The sequence below is a fragment of the Castor canadensis genome, chromosome 5, assembly GCF_047511655.1.
Source record: "Castor canadensis chromosome 5, mCasCan1.hap1v2, whole genome shotgun sequence".
In the NCBI taxonomy this organism is placed as follows: Eukaryota; Metazoa; Chordata; class Mammalia; order Rodentia; family Castoridae; genus Castor; species Castor canadensis.
In genome coordinates this window covers 139211440-139236504 of record NC_133390.1, presented here as the reverse complement: position 1 = coordinate 139236504, position 25065 = coordinate 139211440, and the positions used below count along the sequence as shown (strand labels likewise).

At 40.6% G+C, this 25065-nt stretch overlaps 1 protein-coding gene and 1 non-coding gene across 3 annotated transcripts; both read right to left on the bottom strand.

Annotated features, from left to right (window-relative positions):
• Positions 1-4866: 4866 nt before the first annotated feature.
• Positions 4867-25023, bottom strand: Snx5 (sorting nexin 5). 2 transcript variants are annotated; one of them, XM_074074267.1, is made up of 14 exons: positions 24835-24970; positions 15881-15982; positions 14955-15059; positions 14086-14196; positions 13136-13257; positions 12453-12576; positions 11587-11682; positions 9962-10067; positions 9808-9883; positions 9139-9178; positions 8958-9044; positions 7794-7953; positions 5483-5568; positions 4867-5060 (listed from the first exon to the last, which is right to left on the bottom strand). In XM_074074267.1, the coding sequence occupies exons 2-14, from the start codon at positions 15890-15892 to the stop codon at positions 5010-5012; spliced, it is 1176 nt and encodes a 391-aa protein (XP_073930368.1). In that variant the 5' UTR covers positions 15893-15982; positions 24835-24970; the 3' UTR covers positions 4867-5009. The 2 variants fall into 2 exon arrangements, with proteins under 2 accessions (XP_073930368.1, XP_020035087.1); XM_020179498.2 differs by lacking the exon at positions 15881-15982 and having other exon boundaries at positions 24835-25023.
• Positions 19934-20169, bottom strand: LOC141423775 (small nucleolar RNA SNORD17). Its single transcript, XR_012448583.1, has one exon. It is a non-coding gene; the product is annotated as a small nucleolar RNA SNORD17 (small nucleolar RNA).
• Positions 25024-25065: the final 42 nt, after the last annotated feature.

Here is a 25065-nt window from a genome sequence, read left to right as displayed (position 1 = left end):
ATCGGATATACTTCTTCCAGCATAAAAGCCTTTAAAACCCAAAACCATGACACAACAGGGCCATCAACTTCTGGAGGTGGACAAGATGCCCATAATTCTGATTGGGCTGGACAAAGATTCAGACCATGAACTTCACTGTTCAAGTCACCAGGGACAGCAACAGGAAAGGGGCAATATTCCTGATAGGCAGGTTCTACAGCCCCATGTTGGCTTGAAGCAGCTACTAAAGATGGACACCCCTCTTCAGCAACCCCTAAAGAGAATTTTGGGAATATTGTCCCTCAGGTGGAATTTAAGCAGGCTAGGTTAGGGATAGTGTGGGAGTGCTCCCCCTCTTGGCTCAAGGGCTCCTCCCTCGAGCCCACAGGTGACATATTGTCTCCCCACCTCCAAGTTCAAGGTAGTATAAAAACCTACCAAGACATCCTGGTCGTCTTCTTCCCTTCCCTCACCTGGCAGAAGGCGTGACTGCCCTTCCCTCAATAAAGCTAGTCTATGTGTTCTGCTTGGACTGTTCCATATGGAATGCAAGGACCAAGATCTTCTGAAAACACCATTTGCTGGTAAGTCATAGAGGGTTTGGCAGAGAAGGAGCATAACTTGACTGTCATTTCAAAAAGATTCCTTTGGTTGTGTGAACAAGACCTAAGGGGGTGACAATGGGTTTGGGGAATTTAGGTTAAACCCAGCTCTGAGCTAGGCTAAAATCAGACCCCAACCAAGTCCTCAGTGAGGGAGCGGTCATGACAACTCCAGCCTCCAGACCCCACATCCCTCTTAACTCTCCCCACCAGGGTCCGTGTACCTCATTATTAGCTTCATCTCTTGTCCCCAACTCTAAGGCAAGTCACATCTGGTCCATTTCATTCTCTTCCAGTGTGATAAGCTTTAACAGACTGTAAACCGGGTCACAAAGCACTGCAGACATGAACCAGACTTTAGAAAAACATCTAGTGCAAGGCCTGTTGAGATGCACAGCAGTCATTTGTTCCCAATGTTTCTTCCCAGGCAGCCTCAGACTTGGGATTTCCTGTCTTCTCAGGCATTCGCTGGGCAGGCCAAGATCAGCTTTGCCTGAAGGAGTGGGCTTTGCATGCAGTCTGTTTGCACACTCTCATTGGCTTCTTTTCCTGTGCCTTTAGGATCTTTTCATGAATTCTTCCTCCTATTCCTGTCATGTTTTCTGCCCAGCCACCCAAATCATGGGCTTATGATACAAATAAGAAGTTCAAGGAGAAGAGGCCCCAATAGTCAAAGCTGGACCCAGCTGGGTTCTCAAAGGCCAGCCCATTTGGTTTCCACCCTTCAGTCAAGTGTTCAGCTGCTTTACAAAAATCTCACTGACCTAGGGCAGGGCCTGACAAGAGGAAGCTGGAATTTACATGAACTATGCCAAGAATGACCAGAGGCGTGGGGTCTGGATGGGAAGTCAATGATACACCCAGAGGCACTGTTTGGGGACTTTGCCTCCCTGAGCTTAACCACTGAGAGGACGAATTATCTCCTCCTCTGGTTTTGCAATGTGGAGGGGGGTACAGCAAACAACAAATAAACAATCCCCAACCCATCTCCAAATCCCACCAAAATGACAGGAAAGAATCTGCAAAGTGGCAGTTCAAAGGAAAGGCCCCATAATCAACAGTTCCTAAACAAGAGGCTAGCAAGTCTTCCACGTTATCCTCAAAGCAAGCTTGGTGAAACCACCACCATTACCAGATGAACTAAAGCATGGACAAGAGCTAGAAGGCAACTGTGAATAATAAAAATGGCTGGGCTGGGATTAAAGGCTCTTCTTTTCCTGGATATATCAAGTTTCAAAGTTTTGTGAGTCCTCCCCAAAGTTTCCTAAATTCACAACTCCTAGCTAATGAAGCCTTGCAGAGGGTGGGTGGGGTGAGAGTTGCCAACAGTGGGGAAGAGGCTTGGAGGACCAAGATACCCTTCTCTGCAGGAAACTGTCCTTTTCTGGTGGTAAGCAGAGTAGTAGAAGGGCCTCTGGAGTATTCCATGGAGCTCCATGGGGACTAGTCCAAAAGGAGAGGCTAAGATATGGCTAAGGAATAGAGTACTTGCCAACCATAGGCAATACTTTGTTATATTCCCAGCACCCAACCTGCCAGTAAGACCTCTCCCATTCCACAGGAAGAACAGTTGGACACCTCCAGAAATTCAATTATCTTAAGACACACATAAATGAATAGGAAAGAAATCTACAAACATTTAACCATTATTTATGCAATGTGGTAAAATATGGGATTTTTACTTTGTATTCATTTTGTTTGAATCCCTTACAAATATGTATTACTTTTGCAATTGTATATAAAGATTAAAAGCAAAAAAGTCCACCAAACCTCCAATGAGGAATCACTTTGGAGGGCCCACCCAAGCAAGGAGGACCATGTATGTGTCAATAAAGGGGCAAAGGGAGAGTGTCCTTGGGCCTTTCAGCCCCAATCCTGTTCTCTTCCTGCCTTCCTCTCAGATAGGTTATGCCTAGGGTCACAGGTAGTGCCTCCAACAGGCCTGGGAAGTCACCAAGCAAAACTACTAGAGGACTACAAGATGGTATGGCATTCCTTCCTGCTATAATTATAACTTTAACCATAGGATGATGACCTGAGCAACTCTGCAGTTCTGCCAGGTTATCTGAGCCCCATCAGGATGCCAGGTCTGAATGGGTGGCTGCAGGTCTTGCCTGTTGCCTATAGACAGAAGGTTGATGGTACAACTCACACACTTCCTCATCTGAATACCTTCCAATGGAAAAGCCCAAAGAGGCTAGCCATTATTTCAACGTGCAAAGGTAAGGCAACTGGAGGAAACACACCTGCTGGGTGGAACTAGTGAGGACTTTGGGATGTAAGCTCACCCATCACCAGCAGCCCAATGTGATGTCAACTTTCTACAAAGACTTTAGAGGTGGTCTTCCCTTGCTTACGAACATCACTACTGCTTTTCTTCAGAAGAAATGTGCATCCTGTGGTTTGTGGTTTTGTGTGTGCAATGATGCAACCTTCCAGCTGTGTAACCAGGAGGTTAGTCTTTGGCTTGGTCTCCGAGGTGGCCCAGCTTTAAAACCACTTCCCTTTCACTTCCACCCTTGCTTCCAGAACCCTTCTGGAAAGGTTCCATAGAACTGTGCATTTTGGGATTTCCTTTCAAGGAAGCCTCAAACCACCACCAGGAGGAACAGTTCTGTATGTGGCTTAAGGCCACCTGTACCCTCAGCAGGAGGTAGGGGGAACTCAGATCTTCCTTATATAGACCAAACCAGGCCATTTTGTAAAGCAGGCTAGTGTTTTAAGGGGATCCTGCTGAGAACTGTACTGAGCCTGTTTTCTCAAGTCTCAGCTCCACTGTCCTCAGATTTGACCCCTAGAGTGGTCAGGCAGCATCTAGTTCCCATTTTATTCAGGATATTGGTGGCCACTCAAGCATGGATTCAGTTGGCTCAGAGTAGGAGGCTGCTCAGGCTACTCCTGGCTACCTTATACCCAGCAACATATCTAGTCCAAGGAACCCAAGCTCACTGAACCAGGTCTGATCAAATGGGTGCTCAAGCAGTTGTGGTGCAAGCACCTGCGTACTGAAGCACAAGCTCTTTCCTATCACTCATCCAAACACAGGACAGTGTACTCGTGCTACTATGAACACAGTATGGGGCAAGACAGTTAAGGACAGAGGGTGGAACCAGAAGATTCAATGCCAGAGCTTAAATTCACTTATTTTGTACACATTTTCCACATAAAGGTACTATGGAGGCAGTAGGTGCTGTGCCCACACAACTTTGGCTACCAGTAACTAACTGGGAGGCAAGACATCAGTTGATATATAAGTATTCCTTCCCTGTGGTGTTCAAATACCAGTTCTGTAACCCTCATTACAGTTACTAGTTACAAACAAGCTAATGATGTGGGTAAAATGAATTACCTAGTTTAAAAATATCTTCAGGAGTAAACTATTACAAAAAGTAAGCACTGCAGCAGAGAAAACCTGGCAGACACCAGTGGTGAGTCACCAACAAAGGATGACACACTCTGGGACACAGCATCACTTAAAGACCCAGCTAAATCAAATTGAGAACAGACACAGACAAGGACATCTAAGAAAAACAATACTCAATAATGTTGAGACTAGAAAGGTGGCCTGTGGTAATTAGGCAATGAATCCCTCAGCATGGCCAAGGATTGGGTAACCCAATTGCATTCTTGGGACACACACTGGCCTTGTTTTCCACAGAAACACTCCATCCAGTAGTATGATGTATTATTTTATTATGTACATAAAAAAAAAAAAAAAAAAAAGCCCAAGCACACATGACACCCTCCACACATATCAGGTAGGGGGAACTCAGATCTTCCTTGTATAGACCAAACCAGGCCATTTTGTAAAGCAGGCCATATTATGCTACTGTGCATAGCCCTAAATAACTTCTCTTCCTTTGATAGAAACATAAAAATGGAGGTACAAAGGGTGAATAAAGACAAATGAGATCTTGCCCTTGGTTTAGGAAGACTTGAAATAACTGAAGAACCATGATAGTAACGGAGCAAAGAAATACCAAATGAAGGAATGTCTATTACCTGTAAAATGTAGCTGTTATTGTTTGTTGTATCTGGCACCTCCCTGATAGAATCAGTCTATAGGGACATGGGCACAGGAATTGTTGAGACAGACATGGGCCAGGTGATTGCTTCAACTGTTTCCAGAAGGCACATGTCTCCTACACCTTTTCTTAGTTACTAAAGACAAACTACAGGAGAATCCAATATTTAGATCCTACCCACTTTGAGGTATTAAATGCATAAGGAAAAGATTAGTCATATCCAAGTAGCATGCAATGAAAATATTTTTAAACCAACATGGTTAAGTGTTAAGATTTTTAGAAATCAAAGTATTTATTCACATAATTTTAAACTAAAATCAATACTATTCATCTTCTGTGGTAATGGTAAGTGCAAGTGATGCTGGCTTTCACATTTGTTTCATTCCTTCAGAGTAAAGGCAAATCAGTTGTTCTTGAACAAGTCAATGCAGCTCTGCAAGAGGGAGACATTGTTCTGGGGGGGAGGGGAGAAAAAACAAGTAAACCAAAACCAGCCAAGGTAAATCAACTGCCTCTAGAATCTAAGAAACACAAACCCACTAACACAGCTTTCCAAGAGATCTGAAGCCTGTCAAACTGGGCTGTGCTCCCTCACTAAACCACAATTAAACTCCAACTACTTTGTCCCCTTTCCATTTCACAGGGATATTCTCCCCAGAGCAGCTGGACTGGGAGAGCTGCAGGCCAAGGAGCCAGTGGGTACTATACTAGTCCAACACCTCTGCCCACAATGGAAACTGATGCCTAAAGAAAGACTAAATACAAGTCCCTAGAAATTAGTTATAAGTGGTATTATAAAACAAGTAATAGCCCTTAATGATTCTGTTATTACTGCTTTATGAAGTTCTCACTTAAAGATGTGTAGAAAACACTTACTCTGGCGTGCTTTATTTCCAGTTCAGACATTTCAATTAGATTCTTTCTAAATGCTGCCACTCTCTTCCGTTTGAAATTTATTAGTTCTATTGGGGGGGGAGGGGGGAAAAAATTAAAAATTTTTGTTACCAAACCAAATTCAATTTTCACATTCACTATAGCTTCAAAATACCATTCTCATAAATAACTGATCACCAAATTCAGGAAAAAGGTTCAGCAAAAAAAAAAAAAAAAAAAAAAAGTTATCAAAAGATGAAAAATAACACCGAGTTGAACTTTTTTTTAAATTTTAAAGTGCTGCTTTGCACACAATCTACAGAACGTGCCAACTTTCCATCTGGTTTCCTTTCTATTGTCACAGAAGTCTATTGAAAATTAGGGCAAACCTAGAATGTCCTCCTGCCTGTAATCTCTTCGGTGAAGGTTTGACAGACATTACGCTCTGCCTCCCAGCTTTAGTCTTCACCCCTCTAGTAAGAAACCTCTGTAATCCATGCTGACACTTGAGTTCAAAGGAGCTAACTCATCCTACTGCCCACTGTTTATAGTGCTGCTCAACAGACTACAATGCAAGTAGTCATGCTAAAAAGCAGAAATTCACACAAAAAAAGTTAACACCCATGTTGCCAAAGTCCGACCTACCTATGAACTTAAGATTTCAACTCTACAGTTTCAAAGTGCATTCATTATAAATTTACATGAGTTGAACCCTGTCTCAAAAAGAAAAAAAAAAACAGCTGTTTTAAAACAGGCAAGAATTCAGGGATGGGAGCATAGCTCAAATGGTAAAGCACCTACTTAACAAGCACAAGGCCCTGAGAGTTTAAATCCATTACCATCTAAACCCCAAAGGCAAGAATTCATTCTGAGCATAGAACACCATGAAGGTTACTATAGAAACAGGCATGACTGCATGTCACTTGCCAAGTTACTGTAAAAAAAAACCTCCGTGCCTTGCAGTTAAGCATTATTACCCTGAATAGACATGAAGACAAATGACTAAAACTCTAGACATCCCAACTTTAAACATTGTAGGTAATTTCAAGGATGTTGCTAAATAGACCATCGCTAGTATTAAGGACATTTCCAGATAAAGTTAGATCTCTTTATCATTGCAAACAAGAGTTCTGAGACAACTGTCTTAAAATTTGATAGGAATTTCTCATAGAAACTTTAGGTATGGGGCAAGTCAAATCCAATGTTCCACTATATTCTAAAATATGTACTACAACATTTGCACTGGCATATTTTTCATGACCCTGCAACACCAGGGAAGTTCCACAATGGTAGCAGTACATTAACTCTCAATTAAGTTATCTGTAGGACTAGAGGTGCTGCTGTATGGTAGAATGTTTGTCTAGCATGAATAAGGCCTTAGGCTCAATTCCCAGGACTACACAAGCAAAAACAAAACAAAACATCTAGGTGTGGTGGCCTCTAATCTCAGCATTTGCACAAAGTGTAAGATTGGCATATAACTATTGCTCAAAATAAATGAATAAACATGAACACAAAATGTGCATGTCACAAAAAACATAAAACCTGAGCACCAAAATAATTTAGGACAATGAGTTCTAAAGTGTTTATTTTTAAAGGGTAATGCATTGGACTCTAATAAAGACAATAAATTAGGAAGGGTCTTGTTTGTAGCATGAGGCCCAGTTCTGACATAGGTATGGAATGAATGCTATAGCTGGAGGTACAGTGAACCTTATTTTTGCAACCATCAAAATATAGGCTGGTTCAGGCAACCTTTGAGTCATCAGTACATGCCATGCCTGGAGAGGAAGAGCAGGATATGTGTGGCCTGAAACTGCCCCCCATGAATGTGGGAGGGAGTACACAGCAAACACTGTCTGACTAGATAATTTAAATCAATACCACAAATGGGATGAACACTTATTTGGTATTCTTTTGGAAAACAGACCAACTAAAAATGAGGAACATTCTATTTATGAAGAATTTATACTGTTTAGCTCAAGGGATAGAGCATGAGCACACAAATGAGAAAGCAGACAGGGGAAAGTGTTAACACTAGGTGAAGGATATAGGAGTTTTCTTCTTTTTAAATTATAATTTAAACTTTATTTTTATAAACAACAAAATTTTTATTTACAAATTTTCTCTTCCCTTTATTCCCCGAGACTACGGATGGAACCCAGGGTCCTTGTGCAAGCTAGTCAAGTGCTGTACAGCTGAGGTCGATTCCCAGCCCTATATGGGTGCTTTATAATAATCAATACACCTTTTCCTTTCTATAACTTGAAATTATTTCCAAATAAAATATAAGAAGTACAGAAAAATATTCAACCTTCTTTTGCAGACTCAGAAAGCTGTTCAAATTTCCGGCAGCATTCCTGCTGGTGTGCCTCAGCCAACTTGACATCTTTGCTTTTCAACCGGGCTTTGTCCAAAGCTTTGTTTGAGTTCTCATAGTCAATAAGGGCTTTGGTACGCCTGTATAAGAGATCCTGAGAAGAAAATTAATAGCCATAACATAAAAATCTAGTGTGTGTCTATCATTAGTAAGCACTTGCCTAGTATATGCAAGGTCCTGGGTTCAGCCCCAAGCAACATAAAAAAAGTAAAGGAGAAAAGCAGGTTATCTGCATGTGGCTCTAACTGCCTCATGTCCACTTTTAAAAAAAAAGGCTGGCAGCTTGGCTCAAGGGGTAAAGTACCTGCCCAGCAAGCATGCGAGGTCTGAGACCGTAATACAGGAAAAGATTTAGCAGGGATGCACAACTCCACATTTTTAGAGTATTTTCAGAATTCTGTAAATGGATTAGGTGAAGAAAAAGTCCAATAAACAGTTTCTTTCCTAGTTGACTCAGTTAAGTTTCAGAAAATTAAGCATACTGTATTTAAAACACATGCACAGTTACCACTGAGGAGTCAAGTGGAATGCTGTTAGAACGCTGAGCAATAAAGTAGCAAAGAACACAGGACCCTGGACCTGCACATCCTGCTTCTGAAAATCTACACGGGGGTTCCACCTAATTTTCTTTATAATCTTATGGCAAATAGAAATTATCTCAGTATCTAAAATTGGTAATTATAATGCATGTGTAAAGTGGATTTTACTTAGTTTCTAAAAACTAGTGAATCTATAATCTATTTTTGTGTATGTGAAAATTTGTAAGTGAGCTCTTAATTCTATGAAACTACAAAATAAATTAAAAGTCTAAAAAGAGCATTAAAACATGTACAACTTAAGACTTAGAAAATATGCCAAAAGACCTATGGAGACCTTTTGCGGACAAGAACAAGCATTTTATTCACAAAGGCTGTTCTGCTTACCTTTTCAACTTTAATTACAGTGCAGCAAAAAATTTCACTTACATGATCAAGTCTGGTAAGTTCCTATCTTATTCCTGAACATAAAGTAACTTTTAACAAAAAAGGAGTATCTCTGGCATTAAATTCTGCTCATGGCAGGGTGATAACTGCTGATGGGTTAAACTTCCTACCTTACCTTTGCAGCCTCTATGTTGAGCATGTAGTATCGCAGGAGCTCTGTCAGCTTTAAATCTTCATCTGATGAAACTCGACCCTCTACTTTCTGTTTAAAAAAAAAAAAAAAAGAAAGGGTCACCATCAAGGCAGCCATCTACAGAATATAAAGTACTTATTGAGGATCAACACAAAATCCTTACCCTAAGTTTTTCAAATAGTTCAGCAACCTTCAATAGGTACCTGAAAATATACACAAAGTTGTAGCTTAAAGTCTTGAATTGTCTATGAATTAAAGTCTTGAACTGTCTATGAATTAAGAATCCTAAGTAGTGCTTAACTTCAATTAGCCTAAATAGTAAAGAAGATGGTTATAAAATTGAGCACATTTACAGTGGCCCCATCAGCACCAACTCTCATCTGACTGCCTTGTATCCAGGATGGTTTTTCCAATGTACTAATGCCCTGAACCATGTCAGGTTCTAACACTGGTGTCACAAAGCAGTATGATGTACTAATGCCCTGAACCATGTCAGGTTCCAACACTGGTGTCACAAAGCAATAAATGTTACCTTCTCAACTCGGTTCGGACATTATCCTGATTTTCAAACTCAAGTTACAAACAGGTCCTGAGTTCAACCTCAAGCACCACCAAAAAAAGGTCCCGGGTAATCACTATTCACCTACACAAGAGTTCTGCAAGTTCCCAACAGCTCTCAGAAGCACCTGTGTACAGTCTTATAATTTGGGTGTTGGAGGCCATGCCTTGGGCAGAACTGCAGTTACGGTCATTACTCAGAATTCTTTTAAATATACCACTCAGTAGTCTTCTATTAGGAGGCAGGAGAAATGCTCTTCTAACAAAAACTTACTTTTTGATGACTGTGGGCTCTTCTAAGGCCAGGCTATGCAAGCAGGCTGCAGTGTGGATATAGTCATCAGCAACACCTGGAGAAATAAGCACAGGCCTTTTAATATGGGAGTGCAGGCACACTAGAACAGTGTTCTGTGGGGAAATGTATTTACTTTTATGAGATCTGGTCATTTTGTCAGCTTTAGCACAGGAATCCTTGATCCTGTTGTAATAGTTAATAAGGAAGTTCTTCTCTTGCTCAAAGAAGTCGTCCACTTCCTAAAAAAGGAGGAAAAGATACTTAAAAAAGCAGAATGTCCAAAAACATGAATATGTATTCTGTACTAGAAAAAAACATTATGGGTAATCCCAGTACTCAGGAGATCAAGGCAGAAGGAGCATCAGGAGTTCAAAGGCAGCCTAGGCTCAAACATTATTGAGGCCCCATTTCAAAAAACAAAAAAAATTTGTGGGTAAAAAGTTTAACCTGTGTACAATATAAGCCTAATCGGAATTGCCACTAAGAATTCTCCCACCCTGTAAAATGAATATATCCTAATCAAAAAAAAAAAAAACTTATAAAAGTTTCAACAACTTACAAACTAACTTTGGTTTTCAGAAATCCTATTTCCTAAGGCATAAATAGTTTTGACTAAAGTCTCCTTATAAGGAAAATCCAGCTCTACACACACACACACACACACATTAAGGTACTATTTGATAACCAGGACCGACAAGTGCTGAAAGGATATGTTAGCAAAGAGAACCACTTTGTTGAACAATCTGCCGATGGCCTATAAGCTGATAACCCTCTAAGACTCAGCAATTCTACTAGTGCAATGGTTCTGCCAGAAGAAACACTTACCTTTCCTTGAATACCTAATCCCATATGTGGGTGGGTTATTTAAAACTTCTCCGTTTTTAACTTTTGAAAATTCTTTGATTTCAGACTCAGGCAATAGTGGTACATATGGCAGGCACTGGCCAGGAATATTCCACAGTGCATGGATGCAGAACAATCCACACACCTTAAAACATGATATCAAGTATCACTCTACTTGATAAAGTTTCTCAATTCCTCACACTGCCTACTCTCCAGGGCTCCCTAGTAACTCAGTTTAAAAATTAAAGAAAAAGGAGTATCTGAAGAGGGAAGAAGTTAGTTTTGGCTGAAGGTAAGACTTGTACTTTCTACAGCAGCACTGTTCAAAATAGGTGAAATTCATTTCAGTATCTCATTAAACACTATATTATCTAATAATAGAACCATTTTGCTGGGCAGTGGTGGCTCATGCTTGTAATCCTAGCTACCCAGGAGGCAGAGATCAGGAGGCTCCTGGTTGAAGCCAGCCCTGGCAAAGTTTGTCTGTAAGACCCTATCACAAGGAAAAAAAAAAAACACAACAGCAAGCACGCACACACACACACACACACACACTGGTGGAATGGCTCAAGTTGTAGGCCCTGAGTTCAAAAAGAACCATTTCAAAAAATAAAATCATTACTGAGAAGCATTATATTATTTGTACTCAGTCCTTAAAATCTAGTATGTAAATGAAATATTTTCTTTATCAATCAAGTAACCCCTATCCTTACAGAAAAGGAGAAACAAAAATGTGTCCATGTCACTTCTCTAAAGAGCAAGGTATTTTGAGGAAATAAGTGAAAATTGAGTGAGCAAATTACAACAGTCCATTTCTTAAATTAATGCCTTTGTTTCAAATATCTCTTCTGAAGAAATAAAGACATCTATTTCCATGAAATCAAGAATGTTCTCGAACTCCCAAAAGTTCCTTACCTTGACTCCAGAAAAAAGAACTTCATCAGCACTTTTCACCACACTTTTAAAAAAGCCACCAAACATCTCTTTGGTATTTTTCCGCCTAACGCTTAGCTAAAGGAAGGAAAAGGAACAGCTTATAGTACATGTTTTTCCTTAGATTTCTTAAGTTCTGAACGACGTACCAGGTAATCTACTAGCACAGGCACACACACAAAATGGCTTTCATTCTGCCTTAACCACTAAGTCTAAAATATCCATTAAGCAGTTAATCCTAAATACAGGCCATCTTATTCTAAAAGACTAACCTAAGAGATATTCTGAACAATTATGTAGGTGCCAAGTTTTAAAGAGGCTTTTTAATCCAGTTCTATATACACTGTGTATTATGCTTCAAAGGTTAGAAATTTCCAAGTCAAGGCTTGTCCCACATTAATAAATAAGCATTATGATGTTAAAAAAAAAAAAAAACTATGTGTAGTGACCCATGCTTTTAATCCCAGCTCAAGAGAAGATGAGGCAGAATGATTGTGAGTTCAAGACCAACCTGGGCTACACAGCAAGTTTCAGGTTAGTATGGAATACAATAGCAAGTCCCTATCTCAAAAAAACCTCACAAGTTTGTAAATGCCCTTTCAAAAGTAGTATCAATTTAAGTTCCTTCTAACAATACCAAACTTAATGGGGGGGGGGGGGCCCTAACACAGTCAAACACAAAATGACCTTTATAATGGTTATGGGGAAAGAGGGCATTAGCATCAGTTTTTTGTTTCCAGTACTGATGTGAACTTCAGCAGTTTAAGGGTCTTTCTCCCTCCCAGAAAGTATAAAGTACAGTGATACATTTTAACTGGACGACGGAGATGAAATAAAATTGCCCTTACATCCTGATCATATTCCAGGAATACATGAAAGTTGCGATCTTTACTGAGAACAGGGTGAGAAGAAAGCCGCTGAAGAAAGACTTCATGTGAGGACACAGTCTTCTTAAAGACAGCAAGATACTCACTGAAAAGAGACATGCACACAGAACTCAAATGGCATCATTCAACTATCTGACCTGTAACACTCACTCCTGTTCTGCTCATGCCATTACGTAGTACTACAACAGGGCCAAAACAATACCTTGCACATGTACTTTCTGCTGTTGCAGAACATCTGTGTCTTTTTAAAAAAAGAAAAAGAAAACCCTTTAATTCGGTAGTTACATACACCGCATTAGTCTAATAAAGCTTGGAATTAGCAGGAGTTATAAAGTGACCTTATCTTAGCATAGGCGATGGAAGATCACTTTAAAGCTTTTCAATGGTAGGAAGCTGTTTGGTGTTTCCTTCCTGAGCTGGTCTCCAGTGCGTGTTTAGTGACTCAGTGCCTGGAGGAGGTGTGCATGCTACCCTAAGCAACATGCTGACGGTGGAAGGCAAGGGGTGAATGCATTTGAGCCAAGATCCAGAAGTCCAAGGACGGCCTCACAAGAAAACCTCATAGAAGGCAAAGTGTACAGTATTTTTCTCAGCTAGGTGTTGCCTGCTATACTTAAAGATAGAGCCCAAGAAAACTCACTTACGCTTCCAGTTCTTGCTTCATCTTGGCAAATTCTTCTTTGGTCATAGACCCTTCTCCCTCTCCCAATTTCTGCATCTTCTCTCGAGGGCCATCAAAATCTGGTTTTGTAGGAGCAGGAGGAATCTGCAGCAGAGGTAGGTAACCTGTAAGCCTACTGCCCAGTGCCAAAGAGCCAGTCATCAGTGCCTCACCCAACTCTTGCCAGTGCCCAGATAATCCACCCCAGTGGAATCATCCAAAAGTCAGCAGGAAGTACTCTCCCCAGCCAGGCATTTTGATTGTAATCATCTGTTCAATTTATACACAACTGGCAGAGCACAATGAAATCAATACTAACAACCAACAACCATCAAAGTTACCAATAAAGTCTCCAGGCAGCAGAATGAATTTTTTCCTAATTCGAAATAATCAAGAACTTAACTTTTGGGATGGGGACGTAACTCAGTGGTAGAGTGCATGTCTAGTATGCATACCCTGGGTTCAATCCCCAGTACCAAAAGGGAAAAAACCTTTAAACATAAGTTTTAAGTACTAATTTTGTTCAATTATTGAGATCACCAATTGGTAGATTCTTTAGTCTACCTAGCAGAACAGGATGTCCTTCTCATTTTTACTGAGCACTACCGAGAAATTTCAAACCATCAATAAATACTACGGTTCCCTAGAAATCAATTCTATTAATGCCTGAAAAAAACACCAGAGAAAAATGTAACCTAAAAGTAGATAAAGACGTGAACCATTGAACTGTTTAACCTCACAATGTACACAACCTAAACCTGTATTATGGTTCATCTACACCAACACTCTTCTTTACAAGTAACAGAGTTAGCAAATACTCTAGTAGGAAGATGAAATCAGTCTTTACAACACAGTAAGTGACTGAAAGTCTTAAACAAAATAGTAAGGCAGGAAAAAACAGCTCAATCATTTCATTTTTCAAAATACACTCACAATAAGCCCCGCATAATCTGCTGTTTCAATAAGAGTATCGTGTAGCCACACAAAGTCTTCATGTTGCCTTGTAACAGAAAACTCTGGGCTCTGAAATGTGGGCAGTGTGGTCTGTAAAGAAAGGGAGAAGTTAAGTAGCATCTACCACTTGATAAAGTGGATCAGGTTTCTTGTGCTCCACTATGGGAAATGTTTACGTAACAGAACATCAAAATAAGATCCAATAAAGAACAAAGCAACAATACATGATCTCCTTCACTACAAAGTCACAGCTAGGATCTAACTTGATCTCTAAAGAATTATCCTCACAAAACTCTACCTTCTAAAGCTTAACATAAACATGTAAATAGGCAAGAATCTACTGTAAAGAAAGGATATTAAGAACAATGCTAGTTCTATTTGTCAAAGACTGAACTTACTTCAATTATGATAAAAAGTAGGCCAATGGTTTTTAAGTCTTAGCTACAGTTCACTACTGCTATGGAAATTGTCCTTGGTCTCCTTTTCACTCCAATCATTTTATCTACTTTGATCAGGTCACCTCAGGCAGAGATCTTGCTGCCAGTCTTCAGGCTTATCTCCCCCCCTTCCCCTAAATCAGGTCACTAAGGCACCAAGAGAAGACTAGGGAAGAGAACCAAAGATTACAGCTGTGTAGGTAGGAGGGTCTGGCTAGTAAGTTTCCTTTCCTTAGGGGTCCACCCCAGCAGATGGATGCTGAAGAAACACAACTATAGAACAAGGATAAGCAGTTTGGCACACTGCAAACAAGCCATTTCAGTTCAAGGAATCTCCTCTCATACCCACTGTGAGTAACAAGGCTGTAACCTAGCTCTTGGTGGTAGTACTAAGGCCATCCTGTCACTTACCTTGGTGTGCACTGTAAATTTGACCTTATCTCTCTCGCTGAGTGCATCAGGTATGTCAATCTGAAGTGAGGGATCAACATTCAGGTCCACAGACACAGATCTCAGCTGAAATACATTTTTTGATTATTAGTCTCAACTTCATTTCAGCCCTAAAAAAACTGTCCAAAAATGAGAGGAGTTCTATTACCTGAAATCTAGGAGAAACCCACTGTCTAAATCCACTTGTCCAAAGTATTCCTGCAATCTCCACAAAACAATTTTAAGATCCTAAGATCATATATAGCACATGAAAAATACATTTAGCCAAATATGTGACTACATATTTATGGAGACTTAAGTAGATGAGAATGAAATCTTAACCTTATATAAATGCCAAATTACAAGGAACATTCAAGAGGCCATAAAGAGACCACACAAAGATCTGAAAGAAGAGACTAGAAAAACCTGAGATGTAAAAAACCAGTCAGATGGTATGGGATCCTGGGAGAGATGAGTAAAGTTATTTATATTCAGATTGTTTCAACAACTGAGAAGTGGAGACTGGAAGGGTAAATTTAAACAACAAAAAAAAGTCAAGACAGAATACTATTGTGGCTACACAGGACTCTAAGTTTGGGAGCTGGAAACTGAGGACAACTAATACCCAACTCTTTGTTTAAAAAAACAAAACCCTTGCACTTATCACAAAGGAGAATTAAGAAAACAGTTGTTAACACCAACAATCAGGCTATAAACAAAATATCATTTTCTTATTTCTTTTGCTGTAACTATTGCTAAAGTAGCAAAAACAAAAAACCAAAAATACCCCACCTTTACAGATTAGATTACTTAGCAGACAGAATGCCAAATGCAGACTGGAGATAAAAGAATAAAAATTCAAGATCAAGAGCTGATAAATTTATCTCTAAATAAAAAACCTGGCCTACCTGGTGGCTCATGTCTATAATCCCAGCCACTCAGGAAGCAGAAATCAGGAGGATTGTGGGTTTAAAGCCAGTGCCTGGCGAAACAGCTTGTGAGATCCTATCCTGCAAAAAATCATCACAAAAAAGGGCTGGCAGATTGGCGAGCCTGAGGCCCTGAAAAAAAAAATAAAACAAAAAAAAACTACAAAGCATAGTTGCTTTTCTCTCTCTAGTTGTCTTAGAAGTTACAAGTACTTCCCTTTTCCCTAACCATTGCAACTAAAAAAAATTTCAAATTGTGAACATAAACAGAGGTAGTTCTGTAACTATAGCTTTCCTCTAAGAAATAAGCTTCAAGTTCTATCAACAAACCTGGTGATAGAACACACGTCTGTAATCTCAGCATTTGGGAGGCTGAGGCAGGGAGATCACCAAGTTGGAGGCTATCCTGAACTACCCAGTGAGACCCTATCAGTAAGACTAGTATACAACATTTGTGCTTATTTGGTTTCACAGGTTTACAACATCTGCAAACAGACAAAGCTGGAAGGGTGGGGATACCCTCCTGCCTCAGACTGCAGTGCTGGGATTACAGGTACATACTACCATACCTCGTTTTTGGCACAGAAGCTTTTTGTTGATAAAAAGCGTTTTTCCTTCTTTTAAGTTATTACTAGACAAATACAGCCTTCCAAAATATCAGCAAATAGCTGGAGTCCTGGCCCAAGCAGTAGAGCACTAGCCTAGCAAGCAGGAAGCCCTGAGTTCAAACCCCAATATTGCCAAAAGGAAACAAAAAACGACAAAAACAAAACAAATTTCAATGTGATTGCTGAGAAAAAACTGGCCTCTCCACCTATTATGTCTCTATAAGGGTCAGACAGGCCTAAGTATAGTAGCAAAGCTGATAAAGCCCTCCAGGTTACAGAAATGGCAACAGAAGCTCGTAGACACATGGGGCAGCCCATGGTATCTAAAAGCACATTGCAGAGCTCAGCAAACTTCTGTTTTCAGAGATCCCATTTCCTAAAAAAGCCACAAACCCTAATTTCTAGCATCTCAATATGCTAACAACTGCTTTTTACTCACTACAAATAAAACCTCAGTTAAGTCTGCAAAAGTTCCATATGGACTGCCTTCGGTATTACAGAATCCAAGGAGCTGATCAAGTAAAATGGTTCACATTTAAGTACCACAGCTACAGCTACAATGAATGGACTTTACCACTGAATGTCTTCTAGTCCTGTCTTTTTCTCAGACTTTTTTTTTTTTTTAAATAATTGTGTGATGAAAGCTGGGTTCTAGTGGCTCACACTTGCAATTCTAGCTACTTTACTTGGGAGGCTGCGATCAGCAGGATGAAGGTTTGAGGCCAAACTGGGCAAACAGTTTGGTGAAATGCCATCTTCAAAACCAAAACAAAATGGACTGGAGGTATGGCTCAAGCAGTAGAGCACTTGCTTTTCAAGTGGGAAGCCTTGTTCCTGTCCTATCAAAAAACAACAAAAAACCATGTGACAGGCCAAAGGAACAGTGGAAAAACGGTAGGTCTTGAAAACTCCAACAACAGCATGATGCTTTCCCAGTAGCCATTTTTTCTTGGACATACCAAGAAAAAACCCCTTTGGAAGGGGTTTAAACAAAAGTGTCTACCACCAAATAAGCAGATTAACACTCAGAAGTCTGTGTGAACCTTAGATAGGCTTTCTTACACTAGCATATAACCCTCCAGAGGAAGCTCACACCAAGGAGTAAAAAGCTGTGAAATGCTTAGAGCTTCCAAGTCAGCATTTGTATTCTCATTCTGGAAACACCAAGCATGATGAAAGTTCAGCATTCCTTCTTATGCTTAGTCAACAAAAACCAACACCCTGAATCTCATGTCACAGCACTTGCTAAATAAACCACTAGGCCAAAGGGTAGGAGAGGTAGCAGTTTTCTCCCTGTCATCTCTACCCCATATTTAAAAAAACCTTTGACAGACTTTAAAATATCCAGGACACTTAAATCATCAGGAAAAGGCAGGCTTCAGAACCAAGTCCAACCTCAGGTAAGTCAGACCTTTGATATATAGTTTTTACCTGTTTGAGATTCCCTACATCATTTATGAGAATCAAATTTAAAACAGTATCTACTCTCAATTTAATTTTTAAGTTTTTTTTGTGTGTGTGTATGTGTGCACACTACTGGGTTTGAACTCAGGACCTCATGCTTGCCAGGCAGGCACCCAGTTCAAAGAATCAGTGAATATATCCTTGGAATTTAAGTTTCAAAGCTGACTCTTGTAGATTTTCCTAGAAACCACTGCATCACATACTCATTTCAAATAATTCCAGCTCCCAACCTACTTCCCACCCGCACCAATCCTTATAAGGGGCATCATCACCCTGCTCACAATAAGAAACAAGGGGTAAAGCAGTATTGCTCCATTTAGGAAGCAAAGTCTTAACTTTCTAAGAAATCCAAGAGTGAGGTGTGGCAATACATCTCAGCAGGGAGGGAGGGACGTCTGAATGTTTTCAGTAAGTAACCCACAGCACTTCCCTGAAAGTAGAAAACCTGTTAGGAATCCCCTATACTTTTCTTCACTAGTCCATCAGCTTCCCAGCTGGGCACTACAAATACTGGATGCAGAACAACCCTACAGCACTCTCAGGTGCATCCTACTGGTCTTCCAGGCATTCACTTTTAGTCCAAACCTCACTATGACTTATTTGAGCACAAGACTTAATACAATCAGCAAAGGTTCAATGGTTCACAGATGGCAAAGGGGACCCATGTAACTGAACAACACAAAAGGTAAGATACCAAAACTCAAGATTCCCCACAAGGGAAACAGAAGATCTGTGAAGTATTATAGCCATTGTTACAGTGTTTGCAGGCTCTGGTTTAAGACAAAACACAAGACACAGCGGCAAGTCAAACAGTTAATTTTTAATCTAACCAGTTTTGTATAGGATGTTAAGTTGCACACAACGTTAACCCGTTTCCATATTTATTACAAAGAAACTACTGCAGAGAGAATATATGTATATTTAAATGATTTTCTACTTTTCATTCCCAAAGCAGAAAAAAATTTAGCCAGTACATGCTATCAGTATGCTTTCCCTTCAAATTATTACTCTTACTTTTTTGATGGTACCAGGTTTTTCTTTTTTATTATCATTACTGTTGTACTGGGGGTAGGTACACTGTAACATTTACAGAAGTTCTTACAATATATCACAGTTGAATTCACCCACTCCATCATTCCTTTATCCTCCCTCTCCTGTACTAGGGTTTGAACTCAGGGCTTCAAGCTTGCTATGCAGGCACCCTACCACTTGAGCCACTCTGCTGGCTCACTCTCTTGTCTTTCCCCTCTAAGGATTTTACTTTATCTTTCATCCCACTGCCTAAAGATCTAAGATTTCTGCCAGGAAGAGGGCCAACATGACAAGTCATGCAAGTCATGTCCACTTGGAGGAAAGAAGCCTGCCTCTTGAGCCATATTTTCACTTAAGGAAGCAGAAGCGCAGGGCAGGACATAGTTCAGCTAGAAAGGTATTCATAACTTACCTAGGCCAAAGCTCACTAGCAAGGAAAAGAAACCCAACGATGTTCTGCCACAAATACTGCAGATTTGCCTTAACTTCTGCAAACACTAATGACTCACATGCTTATAATACATGAACACTTTGTTACTGTTTCAACTCACAAGAAAATGCAGAGAAACTCTAACAATCTAACACTATAGTCTTTCTCAACATCCTTTTATAGTTCTAGTGCTTAAAAAGGCTAAAATATTGGTACTCTGAATTGTCAAGTTTTCTCCTACCCTGAAGATAGCCAAAACTTAACATATGTGTGCCAAATGAATCATCTATAAGCATATACTAACTGCTATTCCATGTAATTTGCTCTCATCTCACCCTCTCACTGGCTCTCCCCAATCCTATAACTGAGGTCAGCAATTGTAACTGTCTTCATAAATAACAGAACTAAGGACCTCCAGAAAATTTCAGACTACTGACATAGATGATAACCATGAAATTACTTAGGCACAAGCTCAACAAACTAGAAGGGCTGCAGGTAGTGATCAGATTTCACCACTCATCTTGGTGAGATGGGACCCAGTAGAACCCATCCCTGCTGACACCAACCATTCCTACCAGTAGTCTACCAACACACAAGCAGTCCACAATAGAACACTGCAGGCTGCAGGGCATTTGGAGGCTACATAGTCCCAAGTTCCTAGAACAGGAACTGAGGTTTGGAAGGAGGTCAGTACAGCGTACTCAGCGAATGGATAAACTGAATCATCATGTCACAAGACTGCAAAGCCCATGTACCAGTCAAATCTCAACAAGGCACCAGAAAGCAATTATGTTGAATTACCACCTTAAATAACTAATAATTCATATTAAGAAATCTACGTAATTAGGTATCTGGTCTATGGCTGGCAGAGTGGCTCAAAACCTCACGTGAATTCAGAATTCAGACCCCAAACAGACAACTGATCTATTCAAATGCATTCATAAAGCAAAAGTGCTGAAGTTTATGACCTGTAAGGATTACCCAGCACAGAAATTCTACTGGGAAATCAAATCAGCACCAACACTGCTAATGGAAAAAGCTCCAACAAATGAAAATCAGAAGTTATTCAGAGAGTAAAGCCCTTCACCTACTATTCAATTCTTTTGTATTTGTTTGCCTTTAGGGTTGTTAAAAAGCTCATGAATTCCATGTTCCCAGTAATAGGTGTTGGAGAGGAAAAGATTACTTTTTGGAAAGATCATACAGAAAAACTTATGGATTTATACAGGTATATTTATACAAGATATCCTGCAGCCATCTTCCTTTCCAGTTTCAAAAAGAAAAAGCAGAACCTAACAAAGCTCTGAAATAATGTCTCCCAAAACAGTGTTCAGGGAAACAATCCAACTTGTTCCCTAACTTTACTACTTATGTGACTATCTGGGACATTCAGTTTTCTAACCTGCAGAATTGTTCTCACTTGGTGTACACTGATAACAAAGACAGCAAAGTGTTTATTCAACAACAAGTTTGTTTTTTGAGACAAGGTTTTGATATGCTTTCCAGGTTAGCCTTGAACAAGATTCTTCTGCCTCCACCTCCCTAGTACCATGCTGGGATTATAGAATGCACCATGAGGCCCACAATAGCTGTAATTTAAACTGTGCTCCCTATCTACAACCCATTTCTCAGTGAGCTTTACTTCTGACCCACAATGCTTTCTGGGTGCTGCAATACAAGCACCTCAGATTTCCAAGGTCCAAACCTGGCAAATCACTCACAAAAAAAACAGCTTGTATTATTTTAATCCTTAAAAGCCCAGTGTCTGCTGATGAAAACCATCTTTTATCACCTTCTTATAAGGTTCCTCAATATTGGTGGAAAGTTAATTTTAATAAATACTCAACAATTCAAGTTTTATGTGACATGTACCCTAACACAATTTACTAATCAGAGACCTGAAAAAACTTGCAAATGGCAAACTATATTGGCCCCACCCATATCACATTACTTTAGAACATCAGTGATTCTCAGTCAAGGATAAATTTGATTGATCTCAATAGTCTCTTGGCCAGTTCTTCCCAAGGCCATAAGCACATCTCATGACTTGGTAAAGTAATACAAATGGGGTACTTAAGACACTGTCCAAATTACTGATCCAAAACTAAGGCATGGGCAGCTCTGATAAGCCACACTTCCTGAATTTAAGTCACATGACTGTAGAAAACTTCAGTTCAAAAAACTGGTAAATGTTTGCTTGCTACAGTACTGATCAAAGCTGAGTGCTGTCCTAACAGCTGATGGAGTAAAATGCCTCTAAAGGCATCTTCTATATGTCTGAACAACTTTTCACCTGTGTTGTCCATAAACATTAATGACTGGATCTTAGGAAAGATATCTACAAAGGTCAAACTATTTTCAACAAAAAAGGAGAACCCCCTAGTTTAAAATGGCACTAGGTTGAGAAGGTAGGGCAGGCTAGAAGCAGGAAAAGTTTGGGGCTCAGGTAAGTTTTGTGGGGAAGAGCCAGACAACTACCCGCACCTGGCAGGGAACCACCCATGCTCCTCCCTACTCAAATCTCCTGGGCCTGCCCTCCTATGAGGTAGTGTAGGTTTTAAAGGCACCTGAAAAAGAAAAGGCTGCTGCTCTCTCTGCTAGTGGACTCTACCTGCGCCACTTCTACCTTTTCTTCCCTTTCCTCACAGAACAGGTGACTCCCTGCTTTCTCAGTAAAGCTATCCTACCTCGCCCCATCAAATATCTGCTTGGGTATTTCCACTTGGAGCACAAAAACCAGAATGTTCTGAACACAGACTGCACCAGCACCAGTAACAAAAGGTTATCATCTAGCCCTGACAATATTAAGAAAGGCAGATTTCAATCTCCTCAGAGTTTTCCCCTCTTCTTTTCAGACAAGGTCTTCCTACATATATGTGGCCCAAGCTGACCTTGAACATTGAGATCCTCGTGCCTCAAAATCTTGATGATTACAGGTGTGCACCACTACATCCAGCAAGAACTTTTCCTTTTCATGTATTCAACTTACTTCAGTCCCTTTGGAATCATAAAGATTTTCAGAATCAAAGAAAGTCCCAGAATGGAGCCAGGACTTGAACACTCACAACCAATGCTGCTTTACTTTATTTGCCCTAAGTTAGACGAACAGATGACTCACCTCCAAAGACCCATCAAGACACACTGAATCTGTAAGTGTGCACCTAAACACAAAACGTGGCTACTTCATGACTTTCAGTAAATGGAAGGCCTGGAGAACCTAGAAGGTGCTAGATGACTGTAGACGAATAACTTATTTTTCCTAAAAGTAGGGCTTTTCTGTATAATCTCCAATCGTCTCAACTCCCCCACACACTAAAAATCCCAGACATGTGAGAACTCTCATCCAGTCCATACAGAGGGGGACGACACTATCTCTTAGCTAACAAAGTTGGGACCAAAATGGTGCATTAAACTGGTTTTCAGGACCTAAGCTTGGTAAAACTCTAGCTTCCTTAATATCAAAATTCAAATCTATCACATTAGCAGGAAAACTAAGAACCAAATTAAGGGCTCACAGCATGACTCAGTAATACAGCATACAAAAACCTCACCCAAACCAAATCAACCATGCAACTCTTCCTCTGAACTCTGCTTTTTAAGACACAAGTAAACATCTTGGACTAAAGGTTACAAAAATGAAGCTAGCCACAGGTGGCTCAAACCTGTAATCCTAATTACTTGAGACGATGAGTGAGATCAGGAAGATCGTGGTTAGAGGTCCATCCAGACAAATAGTTAGGGAGACCCCATCTCCAAAATAACCACAGCAAAATGGACTGGAAACATGTCTCAAGCAGTAAAATGCCTACTTTGCAAGTGCAAAGCCTTGGGTTCATCCCCCAGGGGATGGGGGTGGGGAGGTGGGAGAGCTGACAAAAATGGAAGTGATCAGCCAACCAGAACAATACTACTTTCAGTTCTCAACTTGCCAAAATGAGTATTGTACTAGCATTCAAACTTCTGAGCTGTGGCTCAATGGTAGAGTGCAGGCAAGCCCCTGGGAGAAGGAACAACAACAACAAAAAACCCTGTAGAATCAATTTTGATCCTTGTTTTTCCAAACCAAAGCAAATAATCAGAGCGTTCAAGCTAAGAAAAATCTAAAATATTTCAGCTGTCCAAGATGTGGGCTGTTAGTTTCACACTTGCCAAGAATTAACTGTAAAACCATCTAGACCTGACCTCCCAAGGCAGACTAGTATCAGCATAGTCCAGCCACAAAATAAATCTACATGTCTGGGTAATTCATTTCTGTACAACAAACCAGAAGAAAAATGTTATGTAATTTTTTTCACTATGGATATGGGTAACATTCTTGTTACTCACTAAAACCAGTAAGCAAATTCGACTTTTAAAGAAATAAAAAGTTCAAGGCGCTATTTCAATAACTAATACAATTATTAGTAACCCAGTTTCTTAGTGTTCAAGTTCAGCATTTACTTATTAGGTGATAAATAGCTTACCCAAAGATAAATCTAAAAGGTCAAGTTTCTACCATGGCTCCTAGTCTCTTCAATTAGAGAGCGCCTACTATTTTTAGTATTTTTGTCTTAAAAATCTATGTTGGCGGGCTGGCGGAGTGGCTCAAACAGTAAGCGCCTATCAAGCGTGAGGTCCTGAGTTCAAACCCAAGTACAACACACACACCAAAAAAACCTGTGTTAGCAATTCTGCACTTAAAGATTGCAGCTTAAAACCTGTATGCAATGCAAAACGATTTTATTTTAAAGGGCCAATAAATGAATGGTGACTTGTCTTTGAATCTTTAGCTGGCCGTAGTAACCTCAATTTATTGCATTAATAATCTTTTAGTTCAAGATATGCCTGGGGCTTCTATACACAGGATCCAAAAATAAAGGCCTAAGTTCACTAAATATTTAAGCATCTACTACTAAAGATTACACAACTCCCGCTACGATCACTTAGCATTTAGTAAGTTACAAGAAACATGCTACAGATACTTGATGAATTTCCCCAGTTATTTAGGTGGTAAAGTCCTTTTTATTAAGAAGGACTGAGGAGCACCAATTTGGAGGTAGCAACCCCCTGCCGTTTGGTACAGTTCACCTTCCAGTTACCACGCAGTTTTCAACACCTTTAATGCAAAAACACATATCGTGGGGTCTCCTGGGATTGGCCAGAGACTAGCCGAGAATCCGCTCAGTACCGAGTGGAGTACAGGGCCACTAAATAAGGTCCTGTGTGACCGGTTCTCTCCTGGGGTGGAAGGGGAGATTCGGGGTCCACTGAGACCGCTTGAGAGTGGGAAAGGCAGGGAGATGGCTCGCAGATGCTTTCCGTGCTAGGAAAGGCCACGAGCAGCCAGGACCTCGGAGAAGATGGGGGAAGAAATACCCGGTAGCAAGAGGTCAGATGCTGATGCGGGGGGAGGACCTCACCTTGCTGCGGTCCTCCTCCTGCTGCTGCAGCAACTCGGGAACCGCGGCCATGGCGACGCGGGCCTCGAGCAGGAGCCGCTTGGCTGTGCGAGGAAAGAAGAGGCTGGACCGCCGCCGCCGCCGGGGCGCCTCTCAGGGGCGGCCGCGGCCCCGCCTCCGCTGGCCTCCCTGCCCGACGGCAGTAGGAGGCCTCGGGACTCCGCCACCATCCCAGCAGCCCCGGGAGCAGGC

What these genes read in the sequence shown, in the direction of transcription:
- Snx5 (XM_020179498.2), bottom strand. Translation starts at nt 24,885, where the DNA reads ATGGCCGCGGTTCCCGAGTTGCTGCAGCAGCAGGAGGAGGACCGCAGC. An exon ending in AGGAGGAGGACCGCAGCAAG is followed by an intron (nt 15,060 to 24,834) that starts GTGAGGTCCTCC and finishes AATGTATTTCAG; the next exon opens with CTGAGATCTGTGTCTGTGGA. An exon ending in GAGCCCACAGTCATCAAAAA is followed by an intron (nt 9,179 to 9,807) that starts GTAAGTTTTTGT and finishes GTATATTTTCAG; the next exon opens with GTACCTATTGAAGGTTGCTG.